The 18,532-nt window shown below is 42.1% G+C and overlaps 1 protein-coding gene and 1 long non-coding RNA gene across 12 annotated transcripts in view; one reads left to right on the top strand and one right to left on the bottom strand.

Moving 5' to 3' along the window:
- Positions 1-18,532, top strand: part of HECTD4 (HECT domain E3 ubiquitin protein ligase 4) — a 224,645-nt gene that overhangs the window by 71,268 nt on the left and 134,845 nt on the right. For all 8 annotated transcript variants that reach the window (XM_050749617.1, XM_050749618.1, XM_050749625.1 and 5 more), the window contains exons 4-7: positions 818-948; positions 4,262-4,370; positions 5,039-5,177; positions 7,657-7,827. In XM_050749617.1, the coding sequence (XP_050605574.1) occupies positions 818-948; positions 4,262-4,370; positions 5,039-5,177; positions 7,657-7,827 (550 nt within the window). The remainder of the gene's footprint in view (positions 1-817; positions 949-4,261; positions 4,371-5,038; positions 5,178-7,656; positions 7,828-18,532) is intronic.
- Positions 15,796-16,998, bottom strand: LOC126931539 (uncharacterized). 4 transcript variants are annotated; one of them, XR_007717872.1, is made up of 5 exons: positions 16,920-16,998; positions 16,704-16,739; positions 16,443-16,518; positions 15,946-16,035; positions 15,796-15,870 (listed from the first exon to the last, which is right to left on the bottom strand). It is a non-coding gene; the product is annotated as an uncharacterized LOC126931539 (long non-coding RNA). The 4 variants fall into 4 exon arrangements; XR_007717871.1 differs by lacking the exon at positions 16,704-16,739 and adding an exon at positions 16,764-16,853 and having other exon boundaries at positions 16,929-16,987; XR_007717873.1 differs by lacking the exon at positions 16,704-16,739 and adding an exon at positions 16,764-16,808 and having other exon boundaries at positions 16,929-16,987.

The following is an 18,532-nucleotide window of genomic DNA, read 5'->3' as shown; positions in this document are numbered from 1 at the left end:
ATAATCTCATTACCCAAAGATAACTACTCATAACGTTTTGGTACATATGCTTCCTAATTCATAACCCACTCTGTCTCTCTCTCACACACAAAAATACACATAAAATAGTACTTTACACACAGGTATAATTTTATTGTAACATTTTTATAAACACAGCTCCGTAATTTTTTAATTTAAAAATATTGTAGCTGGGTGTGATGGCTCATGCCTGTAATCTCAGCACTTTGGGAGGTCGAGGCGGGAGGATCACTTAAGGTCAAGAGTTCAAGACCAGCCTGCCAACATGGCAAAACCCCATCTCTACTAAAAATACAAAAAAACTAGCCAGGCGTGGTGGCGGGTGCCTATAATCCCAGCTACTCAGGAGGCTGAGGCAGGAGAATGGCATGAACCTGGGACGCGGAGCTTGCAGTGAGCCAAAATCACACTACTGCACTCCAGCCTGGGTGACAAAGCAAGACTCCGTCTCAAAAAAACAAAAAAACAAAAATTAGCCGGGCATGGTGGTGGGTGCCTGTGGTCCCATCTACACGGGAGGCTGAGGCAGGAGAATTGCTTGAACCCAGGAGGCAGAGGTTGCAGTGAGCTGAGATCGCACCACTGCACTCCAGCCTGGGTGACAGAGCGAGACTCTGTCTAAAAAAAAGAAAAATAAAAAATAAAAATACTGTGAATATCTTTTTTGAATAATATTTCTATAAAATATTATACATCTTAGTTTTAAGATTTTGGTTTCTACTCTTTGGGGTAACAGGTATACTTCTTGCTGAAATGGATTGTCTCAGTGTCTTTGTGATTTTCTTTCTGTCCCATATAGGCTGTTGCTTTTGGAAGGGGGGCCTGGATCTCCCTCCTGTTTGCTTGGGGGCAAACACATAGTATCATGGGGTTATGAAGACATGTTGCCTGCGCCAGATAGCAACACTGGCTCCAGTTCTGAAAATAAAGGTAATGTAAAAGTTTTTGTCCTGTGATTAATAATAAGATGTAAATAAAGTGGTTTTAGATCACTGTAGCAAATGACTGGGATATAACTTTGTGTGTTCCTTTTAATTAAGAGCTCAAGATTTCTATTCAGTATGTTCATTGCCTGCTTTATCAGTAAAAGTATAAAAGCTGATACTGGTGATGTAAGAAAATGGATAGGTTTTATTATCACAAGGAAAAGGTATCATCCATACACTCTTGCCAAGGAGCCATGAATTACTTAAATTGACTACTGGATATTTGAGTTTGGGTATGATAGCCTTAAGTTGAACTTTCTTGTCTGCTAATAGAATATCAGGTCTTACTGCTTGATAATATTTCCTTTAGTAATTTTTCTGTGTGTTAATGAGCTCTCCTGTTCTAAAAGCAAAAAATGAAGAGGTTCAAGGGAGCATGCATTGTTAACATCTCCTTTAAACAAGTAGGCTAGGTTAAAATGTTTTTACAGAGCTTTACAATATTACATGTCAGTTTCTTACATTATCTCAACAAATGGCAGAAGCTGTCTTAACTGGCTTGCCAGATGGGTTAGACCTCTCCATTCACTCAATAAAATGTCTAGGCTGCTGCCCTGCCGTGGTCCACTGAACCCACAGGGCTGGTGAGCTCTGCTCCCACCAGCGGAGTTGCAGGCTTGCTCCCAAACCAGTTTGTTAATTGTAACTGGTACTTACTGTTGTGATAATATCATTAAATCTTACATAACTGATGAAATAGGAATGAAAAAAAAAAAAAAGGAAATAGTTGCCATTAAGAAGTTGAATGTTTTAGAAAGACTCCACGAAGTGAGTCTCTAAGAAACTGGCGTTCATCAGGTGTGGGATTGAGAGTCTGTTCCTCCCTCCCTTTCATTTCCCACCCTCCATGGGGCAGCCTTCCTGGGCAACCCCACCAGCACAGAGGAGAATCTAAGCGGCAGGCCCCCTCGCATCTCTCAGCCCAGGGCTTGTGCCTTTCCATGGTCTACTATTTCTTCTAAACAGGCATGCGAGTGTGTGGAGAAGAAGAGGCAAGGCTTTTAGGTATGATTTATTTCCTTCACTGACTCAACCAGAGTCAACAGGAGAGGGAGATGCCTGCAGTACCCAAGAAGTTCTCAGACATTATAGGCTCCAACTTCTTAACACAGAAAACTTCTTTCTTGATTTTCTCCTTTTAAAAAACTCCATTTGGTATCTTCCTGGGTGTAGTTTCTCACTGAGGAGGATGGTATTAAGCTGGTCTGTTTGCTTTCATTTTCCTGAACCTTTGGTTTTGCATCTAGGGAGAGAATGGTTTTCTTTTTTTTCTCTCTTTTTTTTCTTTTCTTGTTTTTCTTTTTTTTTCGAGATGGGGTCTTGCTCTATTGCCCAAGTTGGAGTGCAGTGGTGCAATCACAACTGCAGCCTCGGCTTTCCAGGCTCAAGCCATCCTTCCACCTTAGCCTTCTAGGTAGCTGGGACCACAGGCACACACCAACAGGCCTGGATTATTTATTTCTTTGTTTGTTTGTTTGTTTGTTTATGTAGAGACTAGGATCTCGCTTTGTTGCCCAAGCTGGTCTTTAACTCCTAGGCTCAAGCCATCCTCCCATCACCTCTGCTTCCTGAAGTGCCAGGATTACAGGTGCGAGCCACGGCACCTGGCCTGTTTTTCTTATAATAGTTTTTAGACTAATTTACGTAATTTTTTTTTTTTTTTGAGATGGAGGTTCGCTCTCGTCGCCCAGGCTAGAGTGCAATGGCGCGATCTTGGCTCACTACAACCCCTGCCTCCCAGGTTCAAGCGATTCTCCTGCCTCAGCCTCCATGGTAGCTGGGATTACAAGTGCCCACCACCATGCCTGGCTAATTTGTGTGTTTTTAGTAGAGATGGGGTTTCGCCATGTTGGCCAGGCTGGTCTTGAACTCCTGACTTCAGGTGATCTGCCTGCCTTGGCCTCCCAAAGTGTTGGGATTACAGACATGAGACACCGTGCCCAGCTGCAATGTAACTTGTAATATTGGAACATTCTACATTTGACTGAAGTTGAGAGAACACTATAATAAGCCCTGTATACTCATTACTCAGCTTCAACAAGTATCTACTCCTGGCCAATCTTGTTTTGTTTGTCCTTTTCACTTCTGCCCCTCGACAGAGCCATACCCAGAAGGCCTTGGGCCTTAATCTAAAGATTGAGGAATAAATGTAGTCTATGAGCTTTAAATTACAATGTTTAAGGTGTGAAATTAGTGTTTTAAAAATGGTTACCCACTTTAACGAATTTTTTTATTGAGGAACCAATAGGTACAGGTCCCAGTTGTCTCAGATTAGTAGACTGAATTTTTAAGCTAATAGCATTTTTAGTACTAATTTGATGGTGTGACATTGCATTTCCTCCAGCTAAAATGGCATGCTTCAGGTGGAAAGACCCCACTTAAACATAGTGAGCAGAATGATTATGAAAATAAACACTGAAGGTTTTATCCATAAGCTCTATTTTAAGGCAAATTCTTTGGAATATGAGTTACTAAACCAATTACTATCATACAGAGAGATACTGTTTTAGATTGAGGAAGACAGAGCTAAGGGGAAACATATTGCTGTTTTAAAATAGAAAAGATATTAAACTTTTGTGCTGCGTCCCTCCAGAGACTAAAATTAGGATCTCTGAATGGAAAATCTACAGAAGCAGATTTTAATTTAGTGTATATCATTAGTATATTAACACAATTTCATTTGCCATTTATGGAATACTGGCTTTGCATCAGAGAGCAGTATAGATGTATTTACCTCTATTATCTCATCTGGCCATCACTGTAACCCTTGAGGTACTTATTATTATCCACATCTTACAGATGAAGAAACTGATGTTCAAAGAGATTCAGAGTCACTTACTGAGCTCATAAGAGCTCATGCCTCTCTTACTATGCAATTACTAATAAAAGTGTTGTACTGTATTCTTAGTCATTTCAAATTAGAATTAGGATTAGTCATTTCAAATTAGAATTAGGAATGACTTGACTCAGTACAAGCTTTTCAAAAAAAAAAGAAAGAAAAACATTTGGTGGGCTAAACCACATTCCCCTGCTGGTAACTATCTGACCTTATTTTGGTCCGTGGTCCACATGCATTTTGGATGTTTGATTTGGGGGTTCAAGCCATCTTCCCTGAAAGTCACACTGAAGCTCTTATTTTAGAAGTGAGAGGTAATCTTTCATTTAACCTCCTAATGGCTTTTTCATTAGAAAAAGCATGTTTATAATTCCAATTGAAAAAACATATATATAATTTACCTGTGAAAAAACAATTTCAGATGCTGACTTGGGACGCTGTCTCACGGCAGACGGTCTTTACCTGTATACTACTAACTCAGTTGGAAGAGGAGTAAGCAAATTGGGGTCTGGATTACATGGTACTCTCAGGTCAGTTGCATGGAACTTCCTAAATGATTGGGCTGGAACATTTTCCTCCTTACATAAATCTCTGAAGAAGACACTGGGGGTAAATTCCGACTCCCCATAGACTAGTAACTAAATAACAAGTCTGAACTAATTCAAATAATTCCAATCTTCTCTTATTGCCACCTTTCCCCATCTTGTTCTGTTAATGCATTTTAGCCTTGTTTTGGCCCAGAAGAGTTTGGTAGCCCTAAGATCATTGTTTCCAGCCAGAAAGTCCTCTGTGATCAGTATTTTTGTAACAATATCAGTGACTTCTCCATGTTGATAAGTGGACATTTTTCTACTTAAGTCTCTTTGAACTTAGGTTTGACATTGGATTAGCAAGTGATTTTCAGTTGGGATATAAGATCGATAAACTGTTGCCAAAAGAAACTGCAGTTTGAGAGCCTTGTATACATTTAGATCTTTTCCCCCAACTTTTTCTCCCCTCTAAGTTATTGTGGAAAGTCAATATTTGCTATAGTTTTGCAGTCCTCAAATTGATGTAATACATTCACTTTCCTTCAGATGTTCTACATACTTAATCATTTTTTAAAATTAGGTCAAAAATGTTGTTTGTGTCTGTTGTAGCTTGTGTGAGGTTCCGACATAGCCGGGTGATTCAGCCTGTGCTCCGTTTCCTTCCACAGAGGCTTTGTGTACTGCCGGAATGAGGAGTTGGAACCAGGATGGGTGGCTTTTGGCAGTGGCAGTCTTCTCCACCGGCCTGTCTCTTTCGATAATAAACCTCACTCCCTTTTCCAGGTCATTGACCAGAACACCCTTCAGGTAAACAGAAAACCAAGGCATTTAAAAAATACATATATTTTAGAGGCAATAAAGTTCGTTCCTGACATCATCAGAAGTAATAATAATACAGTTGGTATATTTTCCTCCCAGAGTGGCATCCTTTTAATTGTTATAGTTTGGGCATTCTGCTTTTTATTTAATGTCTTAGACTTTTCCCATATGAACTGAGTGAATGTGTTAGTTTCTACAGCCTACAACAAACTTTTTTTTATAATTAAGAAAAAATTCTAAACAGTCAAAGATGGTATAAATACTAGCTTTTTTTTTTTTTTTTTTTCTTTTTTTTCTTTTTTTGAACGAGATCTATTTTGGGAAGGCATCATTTCCTTATTCAATTTGTTCTAAACAGCCTCTCTGTGGGAAAGGGAGCTTTGAAATGAGTGTAGAGTAAAATCATTGTGTGCTAGGGATTGAGAGCTTGGCTTTAGTGCTCTCGTAAGCACTCTGCTATGGCACTTGCTATCTTACGCTGCAGTTACCTGCTTTTCTGTCAAACTTCACTGACCATGCACACCTTTAGGTATGGACCCTGTCCTACTCATCTGTATATCCCTAGAACATAACACAGTACCTGACATTTGACTGATAATAACAACAATGATGGTAACTACCATTCCTCAGTATCTCCTATTTGCTAGGTCCTGGCCTAGGCAATTTACCTACTCTTCCTCTTCCTACCTGTGAGGCATTACTATGTAGGTTTATCTTACAGATAAGGCAACTGAGTCTAGGCACCTAGTAAGCAGTCAGTAAATGTTTATTGTTGAGTGAAAGAATACAGCTCAGAGAGGTTAAGTAACTTGCCTAAGGCCATACAGCCAATAGTAGCAGCACCAGAACTTGAACCTTTGGTTCTCTGCCCAGGAGTTTGAACTCTTTACACTGCAACTTTCTGCCTTTCAAACAAAGTTGGATTAAATGATTAGAGGTGGCATCTGTGGAGTGCTCAGAGAGTAGTCATATCTAGAAATTAAGTGTAATGTTACATTTCTTCTTGTCACTCAACTGCCTGTCCTAGAGGACAGGGACTGAGTCTTGTTCACCACTGTCATCTCCAGAGCACAATAGTAGGTGCTCAATAATTGTTGGATGAATAAAATGAACAAATTAACAAATAGATGCCCAATTAACCTAATTTCTTGTCACAAGTACAGTCAGATAAGAATGTCTCATACTCATTTGAAATAGAAGTTATAAGACTGGAAGTTAAACAGATGTTAAATCTCAGAACATGGTTTACATTTGAAGTAATTCCGGGTTCCTCAGTGTTGTTGCAGAAACTTTGACACTGTCCAGGAAAGCAGGGCTGTAGGTCACAAACTAGATATGTGCATTGGAATGGAGCACTTTGGGGATAACACAGGCCAATTAGTAGCTGTCAACTTTCTAGTCTTCCTGGCACTGTAGGTTCAAAGTATGGTTACATCAACTAAATGAGTTTTTACTTTTGAGCTAGACAAAACAGGTCTGGAAAAAAGTTCATGTGAAATCACTTGAGGGGTCAGAGATAGCCTTGGGAAAACTAGTGCCCCCTCCCAAAGTAATGGGGAATTGAACACTGTTCTTCTGTTCTCTGAAGGCATCTGACCTTCTCTAATTATTTTTATTTTGAGTTTCTCAGCTCTTCTATTTCTGGATTTTTTTTTTTTTTTTAACCTAGCCAGCAGGTTTTTGTGGTCCTAATGTTCCATAATTTTAAGTGCTTATCTTTGGCAGTAAAAATTAGTATGTAGCTACACATTTAACGTGAAATGATGCAAAGCTTATTCATTATGCTGAAACAGAAGGATGTTTAATATTAGAAACACGTGCCTTCATGTTTAATATACAGAATTGGTGTTTCTTTTTTCTTCCTGATGGACTTGGTGCATTTCAGTAAGCCCTTCTGTGCTAAGTTAGGATCTGTCATGGGCCTTTATATTTTTTACTTTGTTTCTCCTTCTCCCTCTTCTCAGCTTTTCCTCTTGGCTTTCTTTTGCTGTCTTTTTTTCCTTCTTTCCATATTCATTAAATAACTTTGAGTTAGGCTTTCCATTAGGTACTGGAGATATAGAGGTGAACAAGACACAGTTCTTGTCCTTTAAATAAAATTATCTTAATTTCATTTACTAAAGAAATTTCAGAAAGTACTGCTTCTCTAAAACTTTGTTTTTAATAAGTGTTAGGTACAACACATATGCATAACAGATTCAAAGTGTTTAGTAAATACTTTTTCCTATTAAAAAATAATTTGAATTAATCCCAAGAACCTTTTCATCTGCATTGCCCATTGTATGAACTTTCATATTTTTGCTATGTAATTTGTGTATATTATTCTTAGAGATAAATATCCATTCTATTTTGACCAGAAAGCCTAGTGAATTCTCACCTTGGACATAATGGCATTCATGATGAGCTGATAGGATTAATCAGAATTTATATGTGGCTCTAATAGAGATTTCCTCCCTTTCATGCCCAGGTGTGCCAGGTGGTGCCAATGCCAGCCAATCACCTCCCCATTGGCAGCACCATGAGCACTGTGCACCTGTCTTCAGATGGCACTTACTTCTATTGGATCTGGTCTCCTGCCAGCCTGAATGAGAAAACACCAAAGGGACATTCTGTCTTCATGGACATTTTTGAACTTGTGGTAAGTTTGAACTTTCTCGCTTGTGTCTTTGCAGAAACATTTCTGTTTGCTTTCTTTTTATATTGGTGTGCAAAGGGCCTAAGAACCTTGCAGCATGTATAGTGTGTTCAGTGTTTCCTTAAAATTGATTTTTCTCTTAGATGCCTTTGAAGGTTTCTTTGTTTGGAGTCATATGACGTAAGTAGAGCCAAACTTTCTGAAGGTTAATCTGGTGACTGGAGATAACATTATTTAATGTGTAGACAGCAGGGTATTTAAGTAGAAATGCTCACGGGCTGTTGGAAATGTGGGACAACATTAGAGTAGCAAGAATGGGTCACAGATAGAAATTGGGAGTCTCTCAGAGAGATAACAACATTGTGACGTGTCATTTACCTTTTGGATATTAGCCAAATGCTCACTGAGAGCCAAGTGTGTTCTATCTAGTTGGTGGGAGTACAGAGATGGACAGGGTGGGCAGGGTTCTTGCCCAAATGTGATGTGTATTCAGGCCCCAGAGTTGGGTGGGTTGGGGTGATGGTGGTGGAGAGACATAAAGATTAACCATAAACAAGTGAGCAAATAAATGCACAAGATAATCCTAGTTAGTGAAGGAAAAGTAGTCGTGTACCAGATGAAGAGGCTGGGGAGTAGGTGAGGGAAGAACATTTCAGGAAGAGGAGACCACACATGCAAAGTGTCTGTGGCAGGAGCCAGCATGTTTTAGGGAGAAAAAGTGGGCCAGAGTGGCTGGAATGCAGAGAGAGGAGGAGGGCTTGGGGTAAGGAGCAGCTGGTAGCCACGGCACTTTAGATCCACACCATCCTGCACAGTGGCCGCTAGCCATACGTTGCTATTTAAATTTCACTTGAAATTTAATAAAATTAAAACTGGAGTGGCTTAGCTCTATTAGCCACAGTTCAAGTGCTCAGTAGCCATATGGCTAGTGGCTTCTTCGTTAAACAGCAAAGATATAGACCATTTCCATCATGAAGAATGTTCTATTGGACAGAGCTGGTCTAGGTAGTATTTGTAGAGACTTACAAAAGAACAAATTGCCCCAAGCCAGGTCTGTGACAAAACTTTTTTTCATGAGATAATTTACAGTCTCCTTTTGGGAAGAAATTAGCATTCCTTTAAAAAAAAAAAAAAAAAAAAAAACCAAAGCAATTTTCTAATAAATTATAACAGGATTAAAACATGTTCTGGGAAACCAGTCATCCAACCCAACAGCAGACTATCAGTCAGGAGTCTTGTAACCTTTAACTGTGCATGTTCTTTTCCTAGTGAATCTCACAGTGTCCTCTAACCATTATCTTATAAAATGTCCCTGCCAGAGAGAATCTTTGAATTGGTCTGCTAGAGATTGAACATGTGTTCGTAATTGTCAGAAAAGCTTTTTTTTTTTTTCAAATTGGTTTTTAAACAGACTTACCAGCTGTTTAAGGAATTTTCATTTAGGTCTTGGCTGAGCACAGTGGCTCATGCCTGTAATCCCAGTGCTTGGGAGGCTGAGATGGAAGGATCTCTTGAGCCCGGGAGTTTTAAAAAGGGAGCTGGAACTTAAAGTGGCAGTGTTTGTCTGAGATGACGGTGCTCTGGTACACCTCATCCTCCCACCTCAGCCTCCCAAGTAGCTGGGACTTAGCTGTGCATGACCACACCCAGCTAATTTTTGTGTTTTTTTGTAGAGACAGGGTTTCACCATGTTGCTTGGGCTGGCTTCGAACTCCTGAGCTCAAGTGATCAGCATGCCTCAGCCTCCCAAAGTGCTAGGATAACAGGCCTGAGCCACCACACCTGGCCTCCCTCTTTCTTTTCTGATTCCACCTAGCATATTGATTTCCTTTGTTTTAGTTTTTCTTTTAGTTATCTTTGTAATTTACAGTTAAACCTTTATTTCTTGTTCATGAACTCTAGGCAGTATCTCTTATCCCCCTACTTTAGAAGATAAGATGGAGAGTGTAGTGCCCTTTCTCATACTTCTTTGTGCAGAAAGCCAAGTATACATTTAGGGGAATACCAGAGGAAGAGAGATGACTCACCCCACCAACCTTAGAGCATCTTAGCAACTGGGAGATCAGATGTGGTGCAGAGCCATTGTGAGACAAGGTGGTAGAAAGAGTTTACATAAGGGCCTGCAGGCCCCCTTCCTGTTCACACATTTGCATTCAGATGCTAGCTGTCCAGGCCCAAGACTTAGTTATTTTCTGAAGAAACTGAATGACCCTGTTTGAAAAAAGACCTCTCATACTGATGTTGGGGTCATCTAAGGGAAAAGACTTGCCTCTCTGGTGAATCACCCATAAGTGATGTCTTCCAGCAAGCAAGCCTCAACCCTGTCCACAGAATTCCTGATTAGTGCTGAACTGTTAAAAAAAAGAGCAGACAAAATAAAAACCCAAACAAACAAAATTCCAAACTTTGGAGAGGTATGTGTGTGGAGGGGAGGCAAATGGGTTAAAAAAATAGTGCTAATGATTGAAGCCAGGGGTTCAGCACATAGGAAGCTCATTATTCTATTCTTTCTTCTTTTGTGTATATTGAAAATTTTCCCTAATAAAAAGTTTTAAAATTAAACAAAAAGAGCAGACTACCAAGGATTACTAGAAAAGTGAGGAAAACTTCTAATATGAAGGTTAAAAATGAGAAAAAGTTAAAAAACAGCTAACTGGTCTCCCGCCACCCAAGATGCTGAAAGGAAAGAAGGCCAAGGCGGGGAAGGTGGCTCTGGCCCCTGCTGTTGTGAAGAAGCGGGAGGCCAAGAAAGTGGTGAATTTTGAAAAAAGGCCTAAGAATTTTGGCATTGGACAGGACATTCAGCCCAAAAGAGACCTCACCTACTTTGTGAAATGGCCTGCTATGTCAGGTTGCAGCGGCAGAGAGCCATCCTCTATAAGCAGCTGAAAGTGCCTCCTGCGATTAACCAGTTCACCCAGACCCTGAACCGCCAAACAGCTACTCAGCTGCTTAAGCTGGCCCACAAGTACAGACCAGAGACAAAGCAAGAGAAGAAGCAGAGGCTGTTGGCCCAGGCTGAGAAGAGAGCTGTTGGCAAAGGGGACATCCCCACTAAGAGACCACCTGCCACCTTGGTAGAGAACAAGAAAGCTCAGCTGGTGGTGATTGCACACAACGTGGATTCCTTCGAGCTGGTTGTCTTCTTGCCTGCCCTGTGTTGTAAAATGGGGTCCCTTACTGCATTATCAAGGGGAAGGGAAGACTGGGCCGTCTAGTCCACAGGAAGACCTATACCACTGTCGCCTTCACACAGGTGAACTTGGAAGACAAAGGAGCTTTGGCTAAGCTGGTGGAAGCTATCAGGACCAATGACAACGGCAGATACAATGAGATCCGCTGTCACTGGGGAGGCAGTATCTTGGGTCCCAAGTCTGTGGCTTCCATCGCCAAGCTTGAAAAGGCAAAGGCTAAAGAACTTGCCACTAAACTGGGTTAAACGCATACTGTTGAGTTTTCTGTATATAAAATTAAAATAATACAAATTTTCCTTAAGAAAAAAAAAACAGCTAGCTGAAGAAATAGACTAAAACTTCACATAAGCACTAATTGCTCTGTGAGATATGTGAAGATATTGCATTCATATTATAAAACAGGAAAGGATGCCTCAAAAAGGAATTATCAGGGAATGAGAAAATTAAAACTATGATTATCCAAATTTGAAAATTAGTAAAAGAGTTAAGAAATATTTGAGAAAGGACAAGTAGATAACAGTAAATATGAGAGAAAAGATAAAAGATGTGTGGAGCCATCCATCTAAAGTCTTGCTAATAGGAGTTCCAAAAAGAACAGAAAATAAAGAGGATGACATGATGAAGAAATAATATAGGCGGGAGTCTGGGTGCGGTGGCTCACACCTGTAATCCCAACACTTTGGGAGGCTGAGGTGGGCAGATCACGAGGTCGGGAGTTCGAGACCAGCCTGGCCAACATGGTGAAACCCTGACCCTACTAAAAATACAAAAATTAGCTGGGCATGGTAGTGGACACCTGTAAAGCCCAGCTACTAGGAGACTGAGGCAGGAGAATAGTTTGAACCTGGGAGGCTCCCCCAAGGCGGAGCTGAGATCGTGCCATTGCACTCCAGCCTGGGCAACAGGGCGAGACTCCATCTCAAAAAAAAGAAGTAATACAGGCTGGGTACAGTAGTTCATGCCTATAATGCTAGTAGGGCCAAGAAGTTCAAGACCAGCCTGAGCAACATAGTGGGATGCTACCTCTACACATGTTTTTTAAGATTATTCAGGCATGATGGCACACTGCTGTAGTCGTAGCTACTCGGGAGGCTGAGGCGGGAGGATTGCTTGAGCCCTGGAGGTCAAGACTGCAGTGAGCTGTGATTGCACCACTGCATTCCAGCCTGAGTGACAGAGTGAGAACCTGTCTCAGAAAGAAAGAAAAAAAAAAAAAAAAGAAACAATACAGGAAAGATTTCAGACCGAAGGATGTTGGCATCTGGATTAAAAGGTATCTGACACAGTGAATGCAAAATGCCCACACCATCATGAAATTGCAGATTACCAAGCATAAAAGAGGATTCTAAAGCTTCCAGAAATTAAAAATATATATATACACAAATGTTGAGCAATTCGAAAAGCACCAGGCTGTCCAGTAGCATTCCTGGATGCAAAAATGGAGCAGTACTTTGAAAATTCTGAGGGAAATTGTTTTTGTTTGTTTGTTTGTTTCTTTTCTTTTCTTTTTTTTTTTTTTTTTTTTGAGATGGAATATTCCTCTGTCACTCAGGCTGGAGTGCAATGGTATGATCTTGGCTCATTGCAACCTCCACCTCCCAGGCTGAAGTAATTCTCCAGCTTCAGCCTCCCTAGTAGCTGGGACTACAGGCCATCATGCCCAGCTAATTTTTGTATTTTTAGCAGAGATGGGGTTTCACCATGTTGGCCAGCCTGGTCTCAAACTCCTGACCTCAAGTGATCCACCCCCTTGGCCTCCCAAAGTGCTGGAATTACAGGCGTGAGCCACTGTGCCTGGCGTTGGATCTTCCTTTTTTTTTTTTTTTTTTTTTTTTTTTTTTTTTTGAGACGGAGTCTCGCTCTGTAGCCCAGGCTGGAGTGCAGTGGCCGGATCTCAGCTCATTGCAAGCTCCGCCTCCCGGGTTCACGCCATTCTCCTGCCTCAGCCTCCCGAGTAGCTGGGACTACAGGCGCTGCCACCTCGCCCGGCTATTTTTTGTATTTCTTAGTAGAGACGGGGTTTCACCGTGTTAGCCAGGATGGTCTCGATCTCCTGACCTCGTGATCCGCCCATCTCGGCCTCCCAAAGTGCTGGGATTACAGGCTTGAGCCACCGCGCCCGGCCTTGGATCTTCCTTTTTAATGTTCAGCGTCCCCTGCCTCCTGCCAGAAATTATTTTTCAACCTAGAAGTACATATTCAACCAACGTGTCAATCAACTATGAAGACAACATACAGATATATTTAGACATATAGTTATATAATCAAAAGCTGATACCTGCCTTGTAGAACAGTTAAAAAACAATCCCTGCCTGTGGCGTGAAATAAAAAGTTGGGGAGGAGGGAACCTGCTCTAGATTAAAATAACAATTTCTGAATAATTTTCAGAGTCTGAATAAAACAAACCAATTTAAAAAATCTTTTTGGAGATAATTTGAATATGAAAGTATTAGGAATATTAGATGAAACCAAGGGGCTTAGTCTTAGTTTACTTTGTTTGTTTGTTTGTTTGTTTTTTGAGACAGAGTCTCTCTGTCACCCAGCCTGGAGTGCAGTGGCTAGATCTCGGCTCACTGCAGCCTCAGACACCTGGGCTCAAGTGAACCTCCTACCTCAGCCTCCCAAGTAGCTGGGACTACAGGCACATGCCACTGTGCCTGGCTAATTTTGGCATTTTCTGTAGAGATTGTGGTGGGAGGTTTCTCCATGTTGTCCAGGCTGGTGTTGAACTCTGGGCTTATTGGATCCTCCTGCCTCAGTCTCCCAAAGTGTTAGGATTACAGATGTGAGGTCCCTGCATCTGAACTTAGTCTAATTTTTAAGTATGATGGTGAAATATATAAGAAAATGTCTATATTTTTAGAGATGCTTAGTGAAGTATTCAGAATATTCAGAAATGAAATTGCGTGATGTCTGGGATACGCCTTAAAATAGTTGACAAAAAAAAAAAATAGGAGGATAGGTTAAACAGCTGTGGCAATAGTTGAATCTGAATCATGGGTACATGGAGGTTCATTGTACTATTCTTTTTTTTGCATAAGTTTGAAGTTTTTCATCATTAAAAAACTTTTTAAGTGTCACCCAGCCACTAATTTAGCAACTTTCCTAAAATGTTAACTTGGGAAGCTAAACATAGATATCTGGCTTGCTGCCTATGGTGCTTTCACAGAATGGAACACTGTGTAGCCATTAAAAGTATACAGCAGCCGGGCATGGTTGTCATGCCTGTAACCCCAGCACTTTTTTTTTTTTTTGAGATGGAGTCTCGCTGTGTCACCCAGGCTGGAGTGCAGTGGCACTGTCTCAGCTCATTGCAACCACCACCTCCCAGGTTCAAGTGATTCTCCTACCTCAGCCTCCCAAGTAGCTGGGATTACAGGCGCCTGCCACCACACTGGCTATTTTTGTATTTTTAGTAGAGACAGAGTTTCACCATGTTGTCCAGGCTGGTCTTGAACTCCGGATCCCAGGTGATCCACCCAGCTCGACCTCCCAAAGTGCTGGGATTACAGGCATAACTCACCACACCTGGCCAATCCAAGCACATTGGGAGGCTCAAGGTGGGAGGATCGCTTGAGTCTGGGATTTTGAGACCAGCCTGGGCAACATGCAACATAGTGAGACCTCATCTCTTAAGAAAAAAAAAAATTAATATAATTTTTTAAAAATTAAAAAAGGTACGAGGCAGATCTACCTAGAATGAAGTAGATTAATTTCCATGAGATATTGTTTAGTACAGAAAGCTAGGCTCAGAACACTGTGTGTATTCACTACCTGCTGTGTAATAAAAGTGGCTAGGGGACAGAATGTTTCTGCAATTGTCTTTCTTCTGTGTTAACAACTTTTCCTCTCTCAGTGGATTGTCCACCACAGCATACAGATACGTTAGACTATATCCCATCTTGAGAAAACAAAGCCACCTCTCCTGATTCCTGCCTACCTCCAGGCACTCTATTTTTTTGGCTCCCCATTATAGTGAAACTCTTGAAATCATTTATTTTCATTGTCATTGCCTCCTCTCCTTCCATTTTCTCTTGAACCCATCGCTCTTGATGCATCCTCGTCATGCCACCAAACAGTTCTCTGAAGTTCACCAGTGGCTCCCACATTACTGAATTCAGTGGTCCACTATTATTTGACATGGTTCATCACTTCTCCATTCTTGAAACTGTTTTCGCTCAGCTGTGGACACCCCATGATACTTCTACTTGCTGATTGTTCCTTCTGAGTCTTATTTGTAGGACCTCTTCTCTCGCTCTGTCTGCTTCTGTCAACTGTCTTAACTTCTTAGTTGATCTCCTCTTGTTTTGTGGCCTCAAACACCCATATATGTTGATGATGCTCAAATTTTCTTCTCAGCCAAAACCTGCTACCAAAACTCTAGGTGCATATTGATGTGGCTGTTTGCTTGCATGTGCACAGAATATTAGACTTCCCCAGTTGGAAATCTGATGGTCACCTCAAGCTAAATATGCCCCCAGCTAAACTCCTGAGGTTAGCTCAGATTTCCTCCTTCCAAAATCTTTCCCATTTCAGATAATAGCATGTGTCTTTCCAGTGCTCGCCAGAGACCTTTGGTGTCACTCTGGACTCTGCCTTCTCCCCCTACCCCTGCCAAATTCCATATCTAGTCAGCAAATACTGTCTACTCTATCTTCAAAATGTATCCCATCCCATTACTTCTAGAGGTGCTGAATGATTGGGCCCCCATTGCACCTACACCCTCTGTACTGCCATCCACTGCACCTACCACCTGTTGCACCTACACCCTCTGCACCTACATCCACTGCACCTACACCCTCTGCACCTACATCCACTGCACCTACACCCTCTGCACCTACACCATCTGTACCTATATCCACTGCACCTACACCCTCTGCACCTACACCATCTGCACCTACATCCACTGCACCTACACCTTCTACACCTACATCCACTGCACCTACACCCTCTGCACCTACACCATCTGCACCTACATCCACTGCATCTATACCCTCTGCACCTACATCCACTGCACCTACACCCTTTGCAGTTACCACTTGCTGCACCTACACCCTCTGCACCTATACCGTCTCCATCTACACCATCTGCACCTACATCCACTGCACCCATACCCTCTGCACCTACACCATCTGCACTTACATCCACTGCACCTACACCTTCTACACCTACATCCACTGCACCTACACCCTCTGCACCTACACCATCTGCACCTACATCCACTGCATCTATACCCTCTGCACCTACATCCACTGCACCTACACCCTCTGCAGTTACCACTTGCTGCACCTACACCCTCTGCACCTATACCGTCTCCATCTACACCATCTGCACCTACATCCACTGCACCCATACCCTCTGCACCTACACCATCTGCACTTACATCCACTGCACCTATACCCTCTGTACCTACATCCACTGCACCTACACCCTCTGCAGTTACCACTTGCTGCACCTACACCCTCTGCACCTGCACCGTCAGCATCTACACCATCTGCACCTATACCATCTGCACCTACATGCACTGCACCCATACCCTCTGCACCTACACCATCTATCTGCACCTATATCCACTGCACCTACACCCTCTGCAGTTACCACTTGCTGCACCTACACCCTCTGCACCTACACCGTCTGCATCTACACCATCTGCACCTACATCCACTGCACCCATATCCTCTGCACCTACACCATCTGCACCTACATCCACTGCACCTACACCTTCTGCACCTATATCCACTGCACCTACACCATCTGCACCTACATCCACTGCACCTACACCCTCTGCACCTACACTTTCTGCACCTACATCCACTGCACCTACACCCTCTGCACCTATACCGTCTGCACCTATACCATCTGCACCTACATCCACTGTACCCACACCCTCTGCACCTACACCCTCTGCACTTACCACTTGCTGCACCTACATCCAATGCACCTACATCCACTGCACTTACATCTACTGCACCTACACCCTCTGCACCTACCACCTGCTGCACCTACACCCTCTGCACCTACCATACCTTCTTGTTCATGCCACTTAGCCATGCTTCCTCCATGTTACTCACACACACCAAGTATGTTCCCCCTCTGTCCCCTTGTGCTGGAATATTGGACTATAGATAACCACATGGCTGTTTCTCTCACTTTTTAAATATCTCTGCTCAAATATAACATTATCAGGCCAGGCACAGTGGCTCACACCTGTAATCCCAGCACTTTGGGAGGCCAAGGTGGGAGGATAGCTTGAGGCCAAGGATTTGAGACCAGCCTAGGCAACAGAGTGAGACCACATCACTACAGATATTTTTATATATATATATATATTTTTGTTTAATGGTGCACATCCGTAGTCCCAGCTATTTGGAGAGCTAAGGTGGGAGGATTGCTTGAGCCCAGGAGTTTAAGGGTGCAGAGAAGTACAGTCACACCACTGCACACAGCCTGGGCAGTGGAGTGAGACAGACCCTGTCTCAAAAAAAAAAGAAAAAGAGGGCCGGGTACAGTGGCTCATGCCTATAATCTCAGCATTTTGAGAGGCTAAAACAGGAAGATCACTTGAAGCCAGGAGTTCAAGACCAGCCTGGGCAACAAAGTGAGGCCCTGTCTCTATTAAAAAAAAAAAAAATTACCATTAGCCAGTTGCTGAGGTAGAAGGATCACTTCAGTCACTTCAGTCCAGGAGTCCAAGGCTGTAGTGAGCTAGGATTACACCACTGCATTCCAGCCTGGGTAACAAAGCAAGACCCTATCTCTCAAAAAAAAAAAATCACCTTACCAGAAAGACTTTTCTGTACGAAATATTTCATGTAAAACAAAAGACCATTCTATATGAAATATTTTGTATAAAATAAAATCCTCCCTATCCTCTTTGCCCTGCTTTAGTTTTCTTCTTACTACTCATTTATTTGCTTTTTTATTGACTGTCTCCCCTGCTTAGAATGTCAGCTCCAGCACCGAAGGGATTTTTGTTTCTCTCTCTCTCTCTTTTTTTTTTTGAGACGGGATTTCGCTATGTTGCCCCAGCTAGCCTTGAACTCCTGGACTCAAGTAGTCCAGCCTGCCTTGGCTTCCCAAAGTGCTGTGGCTGTAGATATGAGCCACCGTGCCCTCCGGTGCTAGAATAGTACCCAGCACACAGTAGATGCTTATTAAATGTTTGCTAAATGAATGAATGGATGAAACATCACAAGAGACTGGAGGCATTGGTTTCCCTGGGGAAGGGAACTGGTTGGGGCAAGACTTACTTGCCACCATTGATCTTTTCATGTGTTTTTAAAGTTTAACAATGGGCTCTTTAGAAAAATTAACTTTTAAAAAAGGAATTTTTTATAAAAAGGAGAACTTGTTTAACAGCATTGAATTCTGCTGGAGAAGTCAAGGTCAGACTGAAAGAGGCCTTTTGAATTATAATATGGAGGCCGTTGCAGTGCTAACAAGAGCTGTTTTGGGGAATAATAGGAGTGGCAACCAGATGGAATTGGTTGAGGGTAAGGTAGGGAGGATAAGAT

This window comes from Macaca thibetana, chromosome 11, assembly GCF_024542745.1.
Source record: "Macaca thibetana thibetana isolate TM-01 chromosome 11, ASM2454274v1, whole genome shotgun sequence".
NCBI lineage: Eukaryota > Metazoa > Chordata > Mammalia > Primates > Cercopithecidae > Macaca > Macaca thibetana.
The sequence above is the reverse complement of the archived record's forward strand: the minus strand, read 5'-3'. Positions and strand labels throughout refer to the sequence as shown.